The 21,015-nt window shown below is 39.5% G+C and overlaps 1 protein-coding gene across 1 annotated transcript; it reads right to left on the bottom strand.

Moving 5' to 3' along the window:
* Nucleotides 1-15,373: 15,373 nt before the first annotated feature.
* On the bottom strand, nucleotides 15,374-19,638 carry OXSM (3-oxoacyl-ACP synthase, mitochondrial). The gene is made up of 2 exons (XM_009579285.1): nucleotides 18,656-19,638; nucleotides 15,374-15,970 (listed from the first exon to the last, which is right to left on the bottom strand). The coding sequence occupies exons 1-2, from the start codon at nucleotides 19,636-19,638 to the stop codon at nucleotides 15,568-15,570; spliced, it is 1,386 nt and encodes a 461-aa protein (XP_009577580.1). The 3' UTR covers nucleotides 15,374-15,567.
* Between the last annotated feature and the right edge of the window lie 1,377 nt (nucleotides 19,639-21,015).

Genomic DNA, 21,015 nt, shown 5'->3' with positions numbered 1-21,015 from the left:
TGGTGTTGTCTGCAAACTTACTGAGGGTCACAACACTCCCTTGATGCGTATAGCACAGGACAAAGCACAGCCTTGTTTTGTACAGAGAGAGAGGCCAGACCATGGTGAAGAGGAGGGACATGCCTTTGCATAGTGTACTACAGCACTTCAGACAGACAGACTGACAAATGGATTCAAAATATTTTCTCAGTGCAAAATCAAGATGTTTCAGCCCACCAACATTTTCCTATTGAATATTTCAGTTTTGTTGAAAACAAATGCCAGGCACCCAAATTTACAATCTTTCACCAATATTAGTATATACTTATTGTTTTTAATTAACCCAATGGTTCCAGTTAGTGCATAATACAGCAAGTGCAGTATTATAAGCAACAGTATGGTAATGCCGGCACATTTGAATGCAGTGCGAATTTCACCAGTTTTACCAGAATTTTATCCACAGTTTGAAAAAGAATCAAATAAAACCGATTAAAAAAAATAAGAAGGGAAAAGGCACTTTTGGAGATAGGGGTAACAATTCATCTGATTCTGTGTCATTTTTATAATCCCAGCTTTTGAGCTTCTGTGGCCTTACATTGATTTTCTCTGTTCTTTCTCTCCTTTTTCTTTTTAAGTTATGGAAAGTGAACACATTTAATATAAAACAGATTTTGTTTTATTTTTTCAGGCAAGCCTGTTAAAAGTAGAAAATACTTCATCTACTGCACACAGAAAAAGCATAACATTAAGCATTTGACATTAAATCCTGGTAGATAAATATCGGCTCTATTTAATTATCTGTTCAAAACTGATGGAAGGGTAGCATCATTTTGAAAATCTCAGCAGCAAAACTCCCACTGATATCAGTGGGTCTAGGATCTCACTCAATTTTTTTTTTTTCTTTTTGAACAAGCAACATCTCTTTGTGCAATAACTGGCAGCTAATAGTGTCAGTTTGGCAGATACAAAGCTGCATGGGTCTGTGGGAAATTTATGCCTCCCAACATGCCATGCTAAATTTAAACCTGTTGCATAATATGCAGATTCGTTGTCATGCATGTAACGCAGCTAAGAATATCTAAAGTTCAAGTGAACTTAATATACATACAGATTAAAAAGGAGCGTTTAAATGCATTCTGGGCTTTACCACATGGAATAAAAAGCATTGATGACTCCCTTTAGTAAAACAGTCCATTCTTGCAATCACTTCAGTGAATGTATATTTCACTCACATACCACAGTGGTACAAAGCACCACTGACATTAAAAATAGGAAAACAGGAAAAGAAGGACTTGCTTTTTGACAATATTAAGCCATCATTTCAGTCCTACCTCTGGGGGCACACTGAAGAACTCTGAGGCCTGTTTTTTCCTCCAAAACTAAAAACTGGAAAATTTATCTCCACAATGACCTTCCATACTCCATCTTTTTTTTCATGATACCTATAAGATCTTCTTTCCTGCTTGAACTTGAAGACTGTGGAAAACCTTTCTTGTAATTCAGCATTTTTACTTCTGGTCTGAATGCAAGAAAATACAGCACAGGTAGACATTGTGTATATTATTTATATCTTTTCAGAAGCTTAATCCTAGATGAACATTCTAGCCAATTTTTATTACCAATCATTACAAAGAACACAAATACAATAAGAAGGTTTGGTGAAGTTTCATCTCTCTGGTCTTCATCTCTAGTGCATATTATAAAGTGAAAACTTCTGGAAACCTTGACAGATAAGAAAGGAGAATGGCCAAAGAACCATTGCCAATGTTTGGGGGTTTTGTTGGTTTGAGGGTTTTCTGTCAGTTTGAGGGGTTTTTATCGGTTTGAGGGGTTTTTTTTGTCATCTAACCATTACCAACAAACCTTTTCTGGAGTAATTCTCTGGAGATGAGATAGTTCCTAACCTATAGCCTGATTCCCAGGTTATTGTTGTTGTTCTTGCTCTTGTTCTTGTTCTTGTTTTTCATCTTGTGCTTGAGCCATTAAAATGCATTTAATATTAGCAGCCAAGATAACCTTTTAATGCACACAAAAATATTCCAGGCCCCCCATCCAAATATTATGCTTCACACAAACCATTTTCCACAGAACACATACTTTAAAATTTAGCCTCCTGATTTTCACTTCCGACCAATACATATTTCCTTTTGCTCTGTCAAGCCACCATATCCACAAATCCTCTGCACAGGGTATTTATTCTCACTTTTTATCAGGTATCCCAGCCCTATGGAAACAACTTACTGGAAAGCATCCCTAATCTGTGCTAATACACTATGTCAAAGCATTTATTAGCATCACCAGTGTGACATGGTCTAAGATATGAGATATGAGAAAATATGATATGTTTCAGTGAAGTGTGATGCTGACGCAAGGCTATTAAGCCCTCAACTTCAGATCATATCAGTTTGGGATTAGTGCTCTATTACTTGGCTTTTTGGTACTACCTGAATCTGCCTGGATTAAACATAACACAGAATCACCACATAAAATGCTCAAGTTTAATTTTTTTTCAGGAAAAACAGAACCTGAAAACTTTCAAACAAAATGGATCAAAATAAGTTCAGTATTTCAACAGCAGAAAAAACCAGAGGTGAAATATGAGTATTTTGAAAAACATGAAAAAGCACTTGGAAAATTCTGGTGATTGTTCATATTTGTTGTTGTTATTGTTAATTACTTCAAACCAGAGATAAGGTTGACAGGAAAACCTCAAAGAATTAAGTCAATGGTAGCATAGGTGGTGATTGGATTGAGAAGATAAAAGTAACCAGAGAGGAGGAAGAATAAGAGGCAATATGAAATATTGTGGATAGTTCAAAGCAAGTCCTTTGCACTGGGGGGGCATTTACCTGAAATGGCAGTGTTTGTTCAACATTAAAAATAATGAATAAACAAAAAAAAAGAATTAAGAAAAGCATATAATACAAGATAAAATTATTCACTTTCCCTTCCTTAACAGAAAAGCAGTAGGGTTGTTGAAAAGCCTCCTCTTCTGATACTTTTTTCCAAAGACAGAATGCTACTTTTAGAACAAATGCTTTTGAACTTGCAATGAAAAAGCCATTTTAGAACCCTTGCCTAAAGATGCCCTCTCATTTTATTTTATTCACGTTACCGTTTCAAAGAATTAAAAGCCAGATCTTACAGGAATGATAGCAATATTCCAAATTCCTAACAAGTGGATGTCACATTTGCTTTAATCATCGAGAACTGGGAGAAATTTGAAAGAAAAGAGCAAAGAACCAATTGTATCTACCAGGAGTTTCAAATCATGCTGCAGTTTGAGATAAAGATTAAGGTATTTCTGAGGAAGTTTGAAATGTTGTGTTTGAGTGTATCTATTTTATAAATGTTTCTAGGCTTTATGTCTTGCATTCCATTATCCCCTTGCCATGATTACTGTACCCATGCTACTGAACAAGAAGTTCTGACCAAAGGCAATTTCTGCAAGCACATAGCAACATGGTCTAGCCATGGGCTGAGTCAGATCCCAAGGAAGCCACATCTCCTGCCAGCTGTTTGGGACACAGCTTTGCAGGGGAAGCAGGCAAACCAAGGTGTTTCAGCCCCTTGCTTAACTAATCAGCTGCCAAACGCAGCTTTGGCCAACCTCAGAAATAGCTACACTAGGAAACCTGGTGAAACAGTGCCATTGTCTCATGTAGGTAAGACCTGAAAAGGACCACACAGCTGAAGTCCAGGTGTAGAAAATCCACTAAGGCACCCACTAGGCTTAAGCCTAACATGACACCTCTAAAGGTAATTGATATACTGCCTCCTTTTTTCGTAAGAGTAAGGATTCCATAAGCTTCCTGGACAGAAGCAAAATCCACTCTTTGAGTTTTACAATGTATTTCAGTTCTTCAGTTTTCATGGCCTGACACGAGTCAGCATTCAAGTTATTCTCTGCTAATACTGTTCTTCACTAACTCCCCTTGCTTTGGCCAAGATACTTGCCTTTTGGTATTCTTCCACCTGTCTGACCCATCTTTTAAACGGGTCAGTCAAGAAAAATTCTCTTTCAACAAGTCCCTTGTTAAGACACACCTTCCAGAAGACTCTGAATCTCATGAAACAAGTGCTTATAAAAACAACAGCTGAGTCACATTCAATATCTGGTCAAGTAGAGGGACTCTTAAGCTGCCTCGATTCATTTCCAATTTACTGTAGGAAATAAGTAGTTCTAAGACACTTATGAAGAAGGTCCAAAACAAGAAAGCTGAATCACAACAAATATTGAGCTATCCCCAACATATTTCTATTTCTAAACTTCAGGGCTAGAGCCAACAGGGACCTCTCCTGCCCTCAGCAAAGACATCCAGGTACTAAAGCATCTTAAACCAATTTCTTTTTCTTTAATCTCATGATTTTTTCCTTCCAGCAAGTATGCATGGATATGCTGCTTAGGAAACAGAATAATTTCCCCTTTTTGCTGCTCTGCCTGTGCTTCTCCTGCCTGATGCTGTATCACCACAGCTTTACAGAGCTGCTGACCCTTCCAAAGGCTGGGTACTTTAGCAAGTCAGTCCAAACTTGATTTTTATTCACACAGAGGAACTCAGATGAGCTTTATGAAGGGAAAAGCAAAGGCTGGATGAAATGTGTTTAGCGTCCTTCTTCCTTTCCCTGCTGTATTCCTCTGTAAGAAATGGCACGGTGGTGGTTTGAAAAGGATAGCGATGGCTAAGGGAACGCATTGATCTCAGACCATGGGCGCCCGGAGCTCCTCAGATAACTGAGATTTTGCTGCCACCGTGTGGTCATCCTCATTTCGCCCACGATTTTCTCTGCTTAGGAGGAACCATCGCGGGACACCAGGGAAAAGAGGCCATCTTCTGGAGATGGAGAAAGACGGAGAAAAGAGGTCTTCATGCAAAACTACTCACACGGACGTGCCCTCGATCAAACCCTAATCTTAACCCTAAGGCTAACCGGTCAAGCCCAACTGAGTTTGATGCACATTTGGAGAACAAGAGTGGCTGTTTTCAGGTAGGTAGAGGCTCACTGGTTTCACCCAGTTCCAGAAGATGCTCTTTTGTGGTTTCCGATGGCTCTGCGCTGGTCCCCCAGTGTCATCCATTAGAGATGGACAAACAGCAGCACTCAGGGCAGGAATAGCTACTTCACAAAGAAGCAGCTTTGAGCAGGCCACTTGCATTTCCTGCCATAGGACTGACAGTTGATGATGGTTTTAAACATTTAATACCCTTTCACAACTGAAATCACTGGAAATGTTTTAAAATATTGTCAGTAGGATCAGCTCTCCAGGCACCACATGGCACAGGGAACAGGCTTTAGGTGGTCTGAAACTGTTCTGACACAGTCCTTTGGTCATCAGGTGTCACAGACGCAACCCCCCTGGTAAGCCCATCTCTTCAAGAGCATATACCAGCAGGGAAATGCCTCTGGAGTTTGTTATACTGAGCGTGGCCAGAAAACCAATAACACACTTTTTAAGTAGGAGATTTTTAAGGTTTCCTCTGGAGACCTACTGGAGTTAAGTAGGGGAGACATTAAACTTACTTTCCAGAAATACTACAGCACACCTCTTCCTGAAGCTATCCTGTAGCATCCCCCATGAGGCACAGACAGATTCGGCCCAGTGCAGGACTGGAATCCATAACATCCCAGTACAGATCAGTGTGCTGGCAAATGAACCAGGCTGTCAGCCAGTAAACCCTGGGCTCACAAATATGGTGTGAACCACAATGCTTTCTTTTTTAGCTGTTTCGAAGAGGACAATGTTATTTTACAGTGCCAGCAGACCAGGAACAAATCATCCAGTACAGAAATGAGGATGTCCCAGTGACATGGTGACCAGGTATAAGCTCTTCCTAGAGACCTCGAGAAATGTCTGTGCATCTAAATACAGCTAAGGTCTTCAGTGAGCATGATTATTTCATGCAAGGTGACGCATGGGAGTGAGATCTTTTTTGTCAGTCCATTTCCCAACAGACAGACACTCACGTTCAAAACACAACCACTGCAACCAGCGCTCTCATTGACAGTCTGGGGAGGAACAAAGACTAATTAATTGAATAAAGGCCAAATTATTCGCTCCCATTATAAGCATGACATTGGAGAGAATCCCAAATGCATCCAGCGGTAACTTCACCTAGCTTGCTGGATATTACAGTTGCCTCTGAGGGACCATGTTCTGTTTATTTTCAAGGGTTTGAGCAATTGTCATTCTGAACACTCTCTTCCACACACATTCAAGCTGCCTAATACAGGACAAAGATGTCCTCTATTCTCATTCCACCTTATATTGCTGAATTACAAAGAGAATGCCTCTAAACCAGACATGAATAGAAAAACTACTTTTATTTGACTTTGTTACAGTGGTAGACTCCCTGTACAATTTGCTAACAATCTCAGGAATCTGCTTGTCTTGGTGCTTCTGGCTTTTCAGTCTTTTTTTTAATTCATCTGAATCCTTCAAGTAAAGGTCATTTCCTCTCTCTCTGTTATTGAAAGAAATCAGATGTGAGAGCTACTTCTATAAACTCCACCCCACGTAGCCTGCTAAGAAGGGCATGCGTTTGAGTAATTTGCCTACACTAGTATGGAAAAAGCACTGACAAAAACTGACTTGCAACCATGACAAAGGTTCTCATTGTCCTCCTTTTCCAAACAGGGGTATATAGGCGATTCCCTCATGTTCTGATCCAAAGAGTGAAAACTGGTAGCATCCCCCACTTAGCAGTTAAATTAAGGGTATGCTCAAAATAAAAATTTTTTTAAAAAATCAAAGGTTGACTTACGGAATGTAGATCAGTCTCAGTTTTATCCAAATTAAGAAACTTATTGCATATCTTTATAAACCAGTTTCAACTTACAGGTAATGAGCTTCCATTCAGAAACACCAATGGGACAGTGGGATCTAATGGACTGCACACAAACCAGAGAGCAGTACTTCCAGAATTATATTTCCAGCTCTGACAGAGCCTTCAATCTCTTACTGATTCCTAAACCTTACCTCTATACAATGAGTGGAAATCCTCCTATAGCTGGCAAACGTGCTGCTTCCAGAAGTCATCTTTTTCAGAAAAACATGTGCTTTGTATCTTTCAGTGTACTTCATATTTAGGTAATAAACCTAGAACAAATTTGCTGATTACCACTTGTTCATCTCCTTCTGTTTCTGGAGGTCCTTCCCTACTACAGGTCCTCTGGGCTTCATCTCTTGTACTCCACATCTATCCCTATGCCTGATACTGTGTGTCTTTTCCTAGCCCCTCTCCCTGTCTTTGTCTGTGAGAGGCTTTAATGTGTCCCTTCATTCCTCTTCTCTCTCACGCGAGGCAATACTCCCATCTGCCCAAACTCGCTCTCACTTTCCTCTCCATGCCAGATGATCTGTGGAACCCATTTCTTTTGATTCCCTCTCCCATACCAGCACAAGCTCACGCGTGTGACTGCCATGCACTCAGCTAAGTGAATGAGCAGGGACTTCATGGTTACCCAGTGTCCTCCCAGCCCCAGCACATCTATGGCCATTTCTTTCCATCCAAGAGAGAAGTCATTCTGTCCGTTGATATTTCAATAGACACAGTTGAGATAAGATCTGTTATTGGGATGAGTTAATCAATGTCAGTATCCAGGCATTTTTTAATGTGTAAACAAGGGGTAAAGGGCAGCAGTGGGACAAGCCTGGCTCCAGAGGCTGTTTTCTGTGTAGTGCTACCTGCTGTCGGATGAACCAGATAGGCACTATTTCTGTTTATGCACTCTGGGCTAGGTGCAGATCAAGGTTTATCAGATCAGGACCAGCAAAGTGCAACCTCAGATGTATTGGTCTGGCCTCCTGCACACATGCAAGGACTTTAGGGTGGTCACCAAGCTTACAGAAGTTGGCTGGCTTCTGGTGGATGCAATTATGGAGGTGGTTGAAGCTGCTGGTTCTGTTACCCAAATGACATCCAGTTTTCCCAAGAGCCAAGAGAATTCCCACCATTGATTTAAGATATTTCCTGAGCATTCCCAGGTAATTCAAGACAGAATTTAAAAAATTTCACGTTAAATACAGATAGATGATACCAAGTTGCATGTAAGTCTCCCTAGCCCGTAGACACCATTCCTGGAAAACACAGTCCTCAGGAAAAGCCAGAAATTATAATGGCTCCTTTAAAAAAAAAAAATTAAATAGCAGATAGAATTATTCATTTCTGAAACTCTTTCAGAACTTATTGTCTGCAAGTATTCCATATCAAGCCCAATGTCAGCAACCCATCTGCTTTTTTTTCTTTCTTTCTTCCAACAAACTCAAAACATTATAAGAACTAACTCCTAAATTAACTCCTAGGATAACTTTTACATCTTTTTTCAGCCCAGAGCACATTTGATGGCATTCTGAATTCCAGGAAACAGTCCATTAGGCATGAAACAACAACTGATCACTGCTCATAGCAATAACATTTAACACCAAGATCCTGACAATGACAAAAAAGGGAAACTACAAAATGATATTAACTAACATATGGATGCCCAGCTACTTAACATCTGATCTGCTTTACAGCACTCTAGGAAAATGACAAGACCCGCATTAAAAAATATTCTTCTCTTTTTCAGTTATAGTTTCTGTTTTGCATTTCCTGTGTTCTTTATGAACATAGGTCTTTTTTCAATCCTTCTTATTACTGTTTTATTTCACTTCACTCCTATTAACATATTTTGCCAGAGACCTTGGTCTGCAGTAGCCTTATATAGTACCAGTTTGGTATTCCTGTTTATTAGCTGTCGTACTAAAATTATTGTGCCTCCTACACAGAGGTACTGACTATAAGCAATTGAAACTGGCATATTTCTTTACAGTTCAATAACTCCAAGTAGAAAATTGCTTTTCTACCAAGTTAAAATTAATCATCATTGTTACAAAAGTTGGAGTGGTGTCTCCTGCCCAAGCAGAAACTATTATACATTTTGCTTAGGTTATAAAATTGCCTTTATCCTAGTTTTTTCTGTCACTGATGCTAGCTTTAGAAATCAAATGTGAGCCTGTCTTCTTCTCAAAAAAATTGGGAACAAAAGGTATATTCCTAAAATGTGATATACACAGAATTATTTCTAATCTCAGATGAGCCAGTCAATGCTGATTAAACTGAAGAGCCTATATGATCTTGATAGAAATATCCAGAAGGAAGGAATATTTTCACTATTGTCTTAGCTGTAGAAAATGTTAATTCCACCTTCAATTTCCTATTTTGTGAAAACTAGCTAGTGAGTTTGGGCGAACATTACTATAGAATCTAAATCTTGAGGGTAGTTACTCTCCCCACACCGTAAGAGGTAGGGAGATTTGATTGTGTCCAGATGATGAACAGAAGCCTGGAAGACTTGTCCAAACTCAAAAAGGTACTTAAGGATCAAATGTCTTTTTGTTTCAGGTAAAATGTGATTTATATACTAAAAACAAAGGAAGACAGGAATATTTAGAAGTGCATATTTAAGAACTTGAGCCTGAACCTCAGTAACTTGATTGAAGTCTCACAGAGAGCCTCCAACATAAAAAGGATGTAGTCTAGGTCTTTCAAGTACCGTGCAAGCACGTTAGTCCATTTTTAGCGCTACTGAAGAAGTTGAAGTGGTATATTTTCACAAGCCATTGAACAAAGGAAAATTGTGTGTGTGTGTGATTAGGACCTTTACATGCCCTTAAAAGCACTAATTATTTCCATTCTGCAGTATTCTCCACTATTCCAGCTGCATTTGAAACACATAGGGTTTGGCTTCTCTTTGTTATCTGCACTTTTATAAAGCAAGGTTATCCACATTTCAAAGTTTGGGCTGTTTATTGCTTTAAAATGCTGCACATCTTCATGATTCAAACTGAGAAAATATAGCCAAAGTTAGGTTTTTTTCTTTTTCACATAGTAAAATCTGGTGGTAATGCATTATTTACGCAAATTGGGAAAAGAGATAAGAGAGTGAAAAAGGGGGAGGAGAAAAACTTAGCAATTCAGTATACATTGTTTTCATTCTCTGATACAGCAACATCTATTTTTCATTTCAGAATAAGACAAGCATATACTGCTGAAGGACCAAAACCTACAGTGTGGAAGAAAAAGGTCTTTGGAAACTTTTCCTCAGAAACTGCCAAAGGTAGAAATGCTCCATATAGTCCTCAAAAACTAGGAAAATGCCTTTTCTGCCAATTATATTCAGATTTGGCCCTGGCTTGTTTCTAATAGAAGAGCAGCACATAGCTTCAAAGATAAATATATTTAAATTTTTTTCTGACATCAACAATCAACATAAAGCTTTACTAAGTAAAAAAGTCTGTGTTAAAAAACAGGTAGCAAAATTCATCTTTTTGCAAACTTATACCAGTCGTTTCTTCACGCTACCTGAAAAGTCATTCACCTCTGACATACTGCCATGCTTTGCTTTCCAAAAATCCACTTCCTAGGACACTTCCAACCACGTTTTAAAATCAGTAGAGCTTCTCATTAGCTTTTATCACGAAGATTTTTCTCTTTATTTCAACAAACATACTCCACCCTCCAACTGTCTTCAAGTCTGCTTTTAACTTCATTAAAATGGAAACAATCTTGAAAACTGAAAAGGAAAGACAAATTATAATTGGGAGGGAACCTCCTGGAGCCTTTTGTACCAACTAATCTCCCGTGCCACATCTGGTCCCAAAACTCAAAAGGCTGGTCCCACAAAGATGCCACCCAAACACCCTGACAGAGCCAAGGGACTTGGCACGGACCCCCAGCATGGCTGTCCCACCCCCAGCCCCGGCTGTCAGGCACGGTGGGAAGGGTGACGGGACAAGGCTCTTCACCAGCCACCCGTGGTTTTGTAATACACACTTCTCTTCACTATAGGCTCACTCGTGGCTTGAGAAATCATGAAATATGATCCAAAGTACACCTAGAGATTCCATGCTGGAGAAAGGCAAACTATCATCAGCTGATAAGCAGGAAAACATGCTGACTTGCGACAAAATAGTCATTCCGTTAGTTAGCTTTTTGTTCAAAAGGATGGTCTATATGCCTTGAAATAATTACAGATTAGTATACACTTATTCTTCATTTTTATTATCATATTAGAAAACTATGAATCATATTTTTACTGAAAAGAAAACCTTTTGCTCACGACTTCATTCAAGCTTTAACTGGATGTTAATTTGAAATCATTTAGGAACTGACAAGATATTATTTTATAAATTCTTTAATTAGTAAAAAATGTGCTGTATGTCTATGAAAAAAGCTTATGCACACTGAACTAAACTAACCTGAGTGAACTGAAATTGAGGAATATTTTTTCGCTACACTTGCAAAACAAGCTATAGAAGTCCAAAATGAAACGAGGTTTATCATTTTAAAAAACTGTTTCTAGAGACAGCCAGTAATTAACCCTGAGCAGTGGCTTGACTTTTATAAGATTTCAGCAAATATATGCTGTTTGCATTCCTTTAATTACATTCCTTTAAATAAATGTGTTCATGTAAGTTGTCATAATTCTAATTTTTGTTTCAAATGTATTTATTTCTAAAAAGATTAGTTTAAGTAAAAATCTTTGATTCAAACCAAAACAATGTTTTAAATAATCTATTTTTACCTGGCTTCCACCTCACCAATGAGCAAATAACTGGGAGTGAGGGATTTCTCAAACAAAGTTCAAGTTCTTAGTCTCAATGCACATTTCAACAAGGAAACCTGATGCGATTAGCAGTCAGGAATCACAGTCCGCAGTTTTTTGTTGAGGGGATATGTATATTCAGACAGATGGGGTTTTTTAACATCAGTTGGATTGCTAAAAAGCAGCACAGTTTCAATGCTTTTGGTACAGTCTCCCATAACATCCTCATTGACAAACTGATGAAGTATGGAATAGTTAAGTAGGTAGTGAAGTGGATTGAAAACTGGCCGAACTGGTGGGCTTGAAGGATTGTGATCAGTAGCGTGAAGTCCAGCTGGGCACCAGACACTAGTGGAGTACCCCAGGGGTGTATTCTGGGACCAGTACTGTTTAACATCTTCATTAATGACCTAGACGATGGGATAGAGTCCTCAGCAAGTTGGCTGATGATACAAAACTGGGAGGAGCAGTTGATACACCAGGTGGGTGCGCTGCCACCCAGAGGGACATGGACAGGCTGGAGAAATGGGCTGACAGGTATCTCATGGAGTCCAACAACGGGAAATGCGAAGTCCTGCACCTGAGAAGGGATAACTCCATGCACCACTCCCCCTCAGGCTAACCAGCTGGAAAGCAGCTTGGCAGAAAAAGACCTGGTGGTCCTGATGGACCAGCTGCCCTCGCAGCAAAGAAGGCCAAAAGCATCATGGGCAGCATTAGGAAGAGCATCAGCAGTAAATCGTGGAAGATGATCCTTCTCTACTCAGCACTGGTGAGACACATCTGCAGTGCTGGGCTCAGTCCTGGGCTCCCCAGTACATGAGAAACATGGACATACCGGAGCAAGTCCAGTGAAGGGCCGCAAAAATGATGAAGGAACTGGAGCATCTGACATACGAGGAAAGGATGAGAGAGACGAAACTGTTCAGCCTGGAGAAGAGAAGGCTCCAGGGGGTCTTATCAACGTGTATAAATACCTGATGGGGGGAATGAAGAAGAGGGAGCCAGACTCTTCTCAGTGGTGTCCAGTGAAAAGATAAGAGGCAACGGGCACAAATTTAAATACAGGAAATTCCTTTTAAATGTAAGAAACTTCTTACAGTGAGGGTGACCAAGCAGAGAGGTTGCCCAGAGAGGTTGTGGAGTCCCCATCCTCGGAGATACTCAAAACCCAGCTGGACATGGCCCTGAGCAACCTGCTCTAGCTGGCCCTGCTTTGAGCAGGGGGGCTGGACGAGCCAACCTCCAGAGGTGCTTTCCAGCCTCGGCCACTCTGTGATCCTGCCTGGAGCATTTGGCTCTCACAAGTGTGTTGCACCACTTCAGAAGTAGGCTTCAAAATAAACACTCTACCGGCCTTTCCAGGCTTTGCTTATCAGACTGTAAGTAACTCCAAGCTTATGAGTCTAAATATTAAGCTTTTTAAATCCAAACTCTGAACTTTTACATCTCAATTATTAAGGCGAGCATTTTAAGGGAAAGCATTCTGGTTTAATATGTTGGTCAATTTGCCCACTTAACAGTTTAGCAACAGAGAGAGATCTATTTTCCTTTTATGTTTGCAGCTACCATAATAAAGCAGTAATTAGCAGTAAATAGTCCCTGATCAGCTCAGTGGGGTATGTGATAAAAAGAGATGAGTCCAAACAAGTACATAAAAATGAAACCTATAGAAAAAAAATTCAAAGAGACAGGGGTTAAACTTAGGCTCTATTCATTTTTAAAAAAATCTTCATTCCCTGCAGGGCACACTATTTACTACTCTATCTAGGCCTGTTAAAATTATCCGTAATTATCCAAACTATCCATAGATTTTAGTTACCTAAAATATCTATTGTCACAAAGCTTTCATGGTTTAAAGGTTACCTCCAGCAGATGATTAAATTGCAATGAACTGAAGTGAGGAGAAAGATCTTTTAATCATTTCGGTTTCTGTTTCATTTTTCTCTGTGACAGTATAATCTGTCTTTTCATGGTTGGTACACAAGAGTCTGCATCCAACACTCCTGGGGCCACGATCTCTGCTAACAGAGGGAAAGGGAAGCCTCTCTCTCTGTCACAGTATTAATTACAGGTCTGCAGCTATGTAACAAGATTGGGTGAGTTTAGTTAGACTATGCTTCAGGTCCACAATAATGCAGCACTATCTAGTCTTCCCATATTCCACCCTGGATTACAACTACCTGAAAAAATACTACCTCCAGAAGAAACTTCCTGGATTATTCCTCCAAATTCACAATCGTGCTGCTAGCTCTCTCCTGGAGGCTGAATTCTTTAAATCAATTCATTATTGCACACAATTTGCAGAGAGTAATGTTGAATTTTATGTTCTGCCTTTTATATTGCATACAATCCAGATCCTCATTCATTGTACTGCTATTATTAATTATCACAAGCCAAGAGGCTTGTAGGTATTTTTCCCGACAGCAAATTCCCATACTCACTCTAGTTTATATGCTTTTACATTTTCTCTTTGGTAATACATTATTTTACTTTCATGCTTATTACTCATTAATCTATTTCGGACTGCATTGTTCTGTATGAGCTCAGCTTCTGAAAGAGTCTTAATCGTTCTCCGACTGCATTCTTCTCATCATTCTCTTTAACTTTCTATTTACTAAATACAGCAAATGCAAAAATTATGCTGTTCCATATCACTATTCAGACCATTTGTATAAATAATGTTTTAGGGTATTGCTAAGCCCCATGATAGCCCATTTAGTAATCTCTTTCCAGAATGAAATTTACTTATAGTATAGCTACTTTACACGTCCTTTATTTTAAATCCAGTGAGGTACTTTGCCTCCACTTACACAGATCAAAGGCTAAGACTGACATTTTCAAAAAGAAAACTGGTGAAAAGTCTTTTAATAAACTAACCCATCAATAGGGATGTCCGACTTCACTCACATCTGCACTGTCGATCGAGGCACTACTTGGCTAAGGTGCCAGAAGGAACAGCCGAAGTCCTTTACTTGTTCTTTGCAAGAGACAACCTAAACCACCATCAATATGTCAGCCCTAGGTATAATTTCATTTTCCTGTTCTCTTTCTTCCCCTTTCTCATCCCCAACACAAGACTCAGATTTATTTCTTGCATATGCTTTTTTTTTTTTTAATAAAAGATTGTTTTTTGCAAGTTTGGCTAGTTTTATTTTTCCATTTTGGCAGAACAACCAGGGGTTTCAAGAGTCTTTCTCCTTTCTATGTAACTATTTTTTAAATTCTCAATACCATACTTGAATATCTACCTTGCTATTCTTGTCCAAAATTTCAGAACAAAACAGAATTAGTAGGTGATTCTATCTAATTCTATCCCTGTGCCACATGAAAGATGTATAGGCCATGCTGTATGCATCCTTCACTGTTACCGCTCCACACCATGGCTAATGAGGTAACACAACATATGGAAATGAACGAAGATGAAAAGAAAATGAACCACTCTCAGAAATCTCATGAATTCCTATATTAATGTCTCCGAGAATGTCATCTCTGTGGAAGAATGTGCATAAGTCTATAATATTTGAAACAACTTACGATGAGGAAAAAGGCAGAATTATAAATGGAACAGGTAACAAAGGGGAGCTCAGTCATAAACCTTGTATCATCACACAGTAAGTCATCAAGTCACGACTGTGTAGTCCTAACTTGTTAGCCAGCTTCCCTTCTACATAAATGTTTCCGAGCAATTTGTCACGCGCATATGAAACATCTATTCTCATGAAGTAAAAACACAGAATGATCAATGCCTCCTCTTATAGCCAAGAACAAAAACTTCTTTACCACACAAAGAATAGGTCTTTTATTTATTTGTATTAAAATGAGTGAAAGAAGTTCCCTCTTTCTATAAGAATTACTGATGTAAATGTTAGGGTGAGTAAAGTTCTCACATATCAAATGAGGAATTCTCAAAGCTGAGAAAAGATCACAGTACACGCCAAGGGTGGCAATACAGGAAATCATTGTCAGTGCCATTTTTCACAACATGCGCAGCATAAGTTAAACACTTGCAAAGCACAAAGTTGCATTAGTACCGCCAAAGCCAAATGAATTTGTGAGTGCTATACGCCGTTTTTCAGTTTGCCACTCCTGAGCTGTTAATGGAACATAATTGAGATCAAACTCTGCCTCTGTTTTCTGTAAGTTTAGAGTAGGTGGCAAAATTCCATGGTAACAGGACAGTGCAGTAAAAGCTGCTTCAATAGCTCCTGCAGCCCCCAAGAGATGTCCCGTTGCTCCTTTTGTTGAAGAAATTGCAATATTATGTGAGTGATCTTTAAAAAGTCTCTTGATTGCTTGATTCTCAGCAGCATCTCCTAGAGGTGTCGAAGTTGCATGTGCATTGATATATGTTATGTCTTCAGGTTTGATCCCAGAATCTTTTATTGCTGCAGACATACACCTAAGGAAAAAAGGAAGACAGAATGCTGAATTTCGCATTATATTTTTGTCACTAACACACATGTACAAACAAAAAGCAAAAGTATAGGATGTTTTAAAATGTTTATCAAATGTGAAAATCTGCATGACATACTTTACCAGAGATGCAAATGACAAGAGATGGATTCACCTAACTGAACACACTAGCATCTACATTTAGCCACCCGAGAACGACAGTAGTGGTGAGGCCCACTATAAAATCAGATTTGCTGCTAAAAATTCCACAGTTGGGAAAAATACAAAGAGAAAGAAAGAAGATATAACAACCTCTACAGACTACATTAATATATCAAAGACCCTTTTCAATGCAAAATTTGAAAACATTTGAGAGACAAATACCTGAAATTATTACAAAAATTTAGGTTCTCTCCACTGAAGTTTCTCTAGTGTAGCGACGCATTAATGTAACATTCAGTACAATGGTCCAAGAAATCCCCTTTCCCATTGTAAGTGAAGATTCCCTAGTTTTTACATGTTATTTCCCCTCCTATTTACAGTATTAGGGAATTAGGAAAAAAAAAATTGCTGTCTCAAACAAATATATTGGGAAATGAAAGAAAAAATCTGCAGTCATCCTCCTCGCGAGCTTCTTTTGCGTGCTTTCCAGAGGCTAGAAGATGTCAAGGAGATAGCACAAATTTCTACATATAAAATGAAATTTACTGAAAGTCACACTCTTCTACGCTGACGCCGTATGTTCCATTCTGATCCTGATGACCTGTGGACTGTGACTGCCTCTATAAAACACACTTTTTTATGAAAACCACAGAAGGATCGATACAGCTCCATTTTTTCACAGATTTCCCACAGAAAGGAGATGAATCACACATCTCTCCTTGCGCACACAGCTTAACAAAGTATTTCTGAGAAAAAGACCACTGACTCTTTTGAAATTTATGAAAAATAAGTAAATAAAAGGAAGCTCAAAAAGAAGATAGCACAGGCTCCTGGACAAATTTAAATGTCTCCAGCACAGCCTTCTACCCTCAGAAGCATCCAGCTTAGCTTAGGTTGGAGGCGACTGATGCTCACTGTCAGTAGACAGTGAGACAACATTCAGGCAAAAAAGATTACTGATCAACCATGAGGGAAACAGATACATTAATTTAGCTAAATATGTCAGCTGCAAGGAACATATTTACTTAAGGAGAGAACAGATTAGTTGTGTAGAACACACTTTATATCCACACTTGTGAGTTTGGCTTTGCCTCTCCTTTCCTGCAGGTTTATTCCAACATATGTATTAGTATCTAACTGAAGTAATTATTAGAAGATGACAAAAAATATGTTCCTCTGAAATTTTTTGATGTGGCAAATAAAGTTCCTACAGAAAAGTAAGAGAAGCACATACATTTCAGATTTAATCCATACACCACTGCAGTAACGAAATATTGGTTTGAAGACTGTATTAAAATGTATTATCTCATCTCAAGGGTGGAAAGGCTCAACATTTTGGAGATACCAAGATTAACTTTCAACTACTTCCCACTGTGAATTCAATTTATATGCTACTGCAATCATAAAATATACAAAAATTCTGTTACAATATATTGCTGTATCATCTCAAGGGTAAACAAGTCTGGAAATCTGAGATAAGACACTCCTGATTACTCAACTCACACCTAAGTCTGCAGAACAATTAAATATGAATCAAATAGCATAGAGGGAAACCTGGTATATTACACTTCTTGAAAAATCTGTTAACCCAATAAAGATGCAAACACAGCTGTATAATACCATGCAGAAGTTTGATCTATTTGTGCAGCGATATATTGAATTTTGTATTAAATATTCACATACATTCAGAATAATGCAAACTAAACCTTTACTAAAGATTCCAGTGTCAGCAATAATATTCAGCCTACGCAAAGCTCACTAACTTACATATGTAATTTAACTGACTGTTTTTTATGAGATTAACAATGATGAAGCTTTACCATCTCACTAAATAGTGCTAAAGTGTATTTCTGCTATGCCCCACGACCAACACTCTTAGCTGCATCAGAATGAAGTATTTAAACATGATTGTAGCACTGGCATATGACCTAAATACTTTCCCTATGAAGAGCTGAAGTCTATTCTAAATAAGAATAGCCACAATTAATGCTAATTACATATACGGTAATTATTCTAACAAACCAGATCCTCCACGTGCTCTACAGCTTTCATCACTTGGGATTTCTTTAGGAACGCTATTCCCCTTTCAGATCACAACAAATGACATGACCTGCTTTTGCAGTGGGGGTCTCTCTTCTCTATGGACAAAGGGTGAAAAAGAACTTCAAAAGGTTCTGTCATACCACAAAAATCTTAAAAAAGAGGTTTCCATTGAGACTTATTTGTGTGAACAGCTGTAGGCACCAAACGCAAAATATTTTCACATAGAGAAAGTTTTCATAACTCTATGCAAAAAGGCTGATTCTAGCAAGAACTGGCTTTCACCTTGTTACTAAAAAAAGAAAATTGGGGCAAAACCTTACAAGAAGCTCTTTCATTTTTCAGATTAAGTTTTCAGGCTTTTGGAATATTAATTCAAGATTGAACAAGATTGAGCATTTCTCTAGGAAAAGCATACAATAACAGATACAAATGTACCCACTACAATTAACATACGAAGCAACCATAATAACCAACATATAGTTCTTACCTGAATGCACCATCTCCCTCTGGATTAGGTGCTGTTATGTGGCAAGCATCACCAGACAGTCCATAACCTAAAACTTCTGCATAGATCCTAGCACCTCTTTGTACAGCATGTCCGTACTCTTCCAAGACCAGCACAGCAGCACCCTCTCCCATTACAAACCCTTCTCTCTGCGAATCAAATGGTCGACATGCCATTTTAGGGCTGGAGTTAAAACTCGTGCTGAGGGCCCGAGCTCTTGCAAATCCAGCCAAGGACAAAGGACTAACACAAGCCTCGGTCCCTCCAGCCAACATGACATCAGCATCACCAGCGGCAATAAATCTATAGGAGTCTCCAACAGCATGTGCGCCTGTGGTACAAGCAGTTGACACAGCATGATTCGGCCCTTTCAGTTGGTATTTAATGCTGATATGGCCTGCTGCCATGTTGACTAAAATCTTTGGGACAAAGAACGGGCTGACCTTGTTATAACCCTTTGTTTTAAATAAAGCAGCTGTATCAGAAATCTCTTCCAGCGGAACCATTCCCATCCCAATTGCCACACCAGCACTTAAGCGATCCTGTTCAGACTGGGGAGACCAGCCAGAGTCCTTCATCGCGAGCTCTGCTGCACCGATGGCCATCACAGTGGCAGAACTCATGGATTTGATCTCTGACTTTGACACAAAGCTTTCTTCACTGAAGTGACCCTCCTCATTTCCCCTTGGCACACAAGCAGCCACTTTACATGGGATGCCTGCATATTCTTCCCCATCTAGCGATGCAATCCCACTGTCTCCTTGGAGAAGGCGCTTCCACACAAACTGAGTCCCCACACCAAGAGGGGACACTAAGCCAATACCTGTAACAACTACTTTCCTTCGACATGCAGGCAATGACTTGCTGAAAGCTCTTCTGTGGTTTTGTAAACGTAGATTTAAATTTAGACTCCGGAGATGAAGATTTGCAATCTTTAATAGATCCCGCGAGCACTTTGAGAACATGGTGGAAACCAATCACTTCAAGCACATTCCTGTAATTGGGAGGAAAAAAAGAGACAAACACAACAATAAAGCAGCCAACGTGAAAAACATTCCAACGCTAAATTAGTAACCTGCTTTTTACATGAAAGCCTATTTTCAACCCTGCAGAAAAGGATGTAGTTTCCATGTCTGTAATCAGGAATAGTGTGTGTTATGGCAGATAGAGCATAGAAACACATTCACTTTGTGAATGCCTCTAGTGGGCTCTTCTAGCTTAAGCTGCTAATGAACATGACTTTGCACCACTGCGGACCATGAGGCACTCTGGTTTTGCTGCAAAACTCCCCCCGGGGCTTTAACCACCAGCTGGCTGGAGGTATCAACGAGTACTAACAGCTTCATTCTTCTAAGGGAGAAAGTGCATGTTCACCTGTATGTCCTACCATTATCATGCTAAGGATGTTGTCACCTCAACCTTTATGTCAGGCAGAACAGTCTAGAAAACTCAGAACAGAAGGAGTCAGGAAACTCTTCCTGGTTCTGTCACCAAGGCGACTACATGTCTTGGACAAGACTCCTCATCTTTTTACCTCCACCCACCCTTTATCAGCCTTGGGGTATTTAGACTGTCAGGGGACAGTACCTCAAGTGCGTTTGAGCAAGATGTACCACAACGGCACCTTCAAAGGCTTGTAAAATAAACCAAAAAGCATTTCAGATTGCAATCATTTCACACTTATGGGTAGAACATCACTTACTGTGATGTTTAATTTTGTAATCTAATAGAAATAACCATAAAAATAAATTATGTACTAAACAATCTTCTGACAGAAAACACTTTTCCCAACCAAGCTGGTCAGGAGCTAGTCTGATCACACACGTCCGGCACACTGGAGCAGCGCAGAGGCTGCAGCACAGCTCTGTCAACGCCTACGATACAGGCTTCGACAGGTCTTTTGTGAGGCTTTTCGCCTCACAAAAGGGGCAGCGTGGCACCGCCTGGTCTTTGGTAAAACACAGGGAGCTGTTCGGGGACCGTGCGCGGCCGGCGGGCTAACGCACGCCTGCTAAAACACATGGACCTGCTCTTCCTGTGGCAGCACAAGTACACAGCAGCGTTATTAAAAAATATAAAGCTAAACATAGCGCTTACCAATGCACATCTTTTTTTTTAAAGGAAGCTGCTTTAAATTCTGACCCAAAGTAGTAGTTTTAATTGTTTTGAGCCAGTTAGCCTGCATTTTATGAAAAGAGAGTTAAAACGCAGAGGCCTTTAAAGCAGTGCGTGCCTAATATCACACACAGCTTCTAATCAAATGCCGTTAAGCGGGTTAAGACAATTAGGAGGCCTAGTCTGGCCCAAGCAACGCTACGTCACCTACTGCACACGCTGAAGAG

The sequence above is a fragment of the Fulmarus glacialis genome, unplaced genomic scaffold (genome assembly GCF_000690835.1).
Source record: "Fulmarus glacialis isolate BGI_N327 unplaced genomic scaffold, ASM69083v1 scaffold17176, whole genome shotgun sequence".
Taxonomy (NCBI): Eukaryota; Metazoa; Chordata; class Aves; order Procellariiformes; family Procellariidae; genus Fulmarus; species Fulmarus glacialis.
This window is presented reverse-complemented; position numbering and strand designations above follow the sequence as displayed.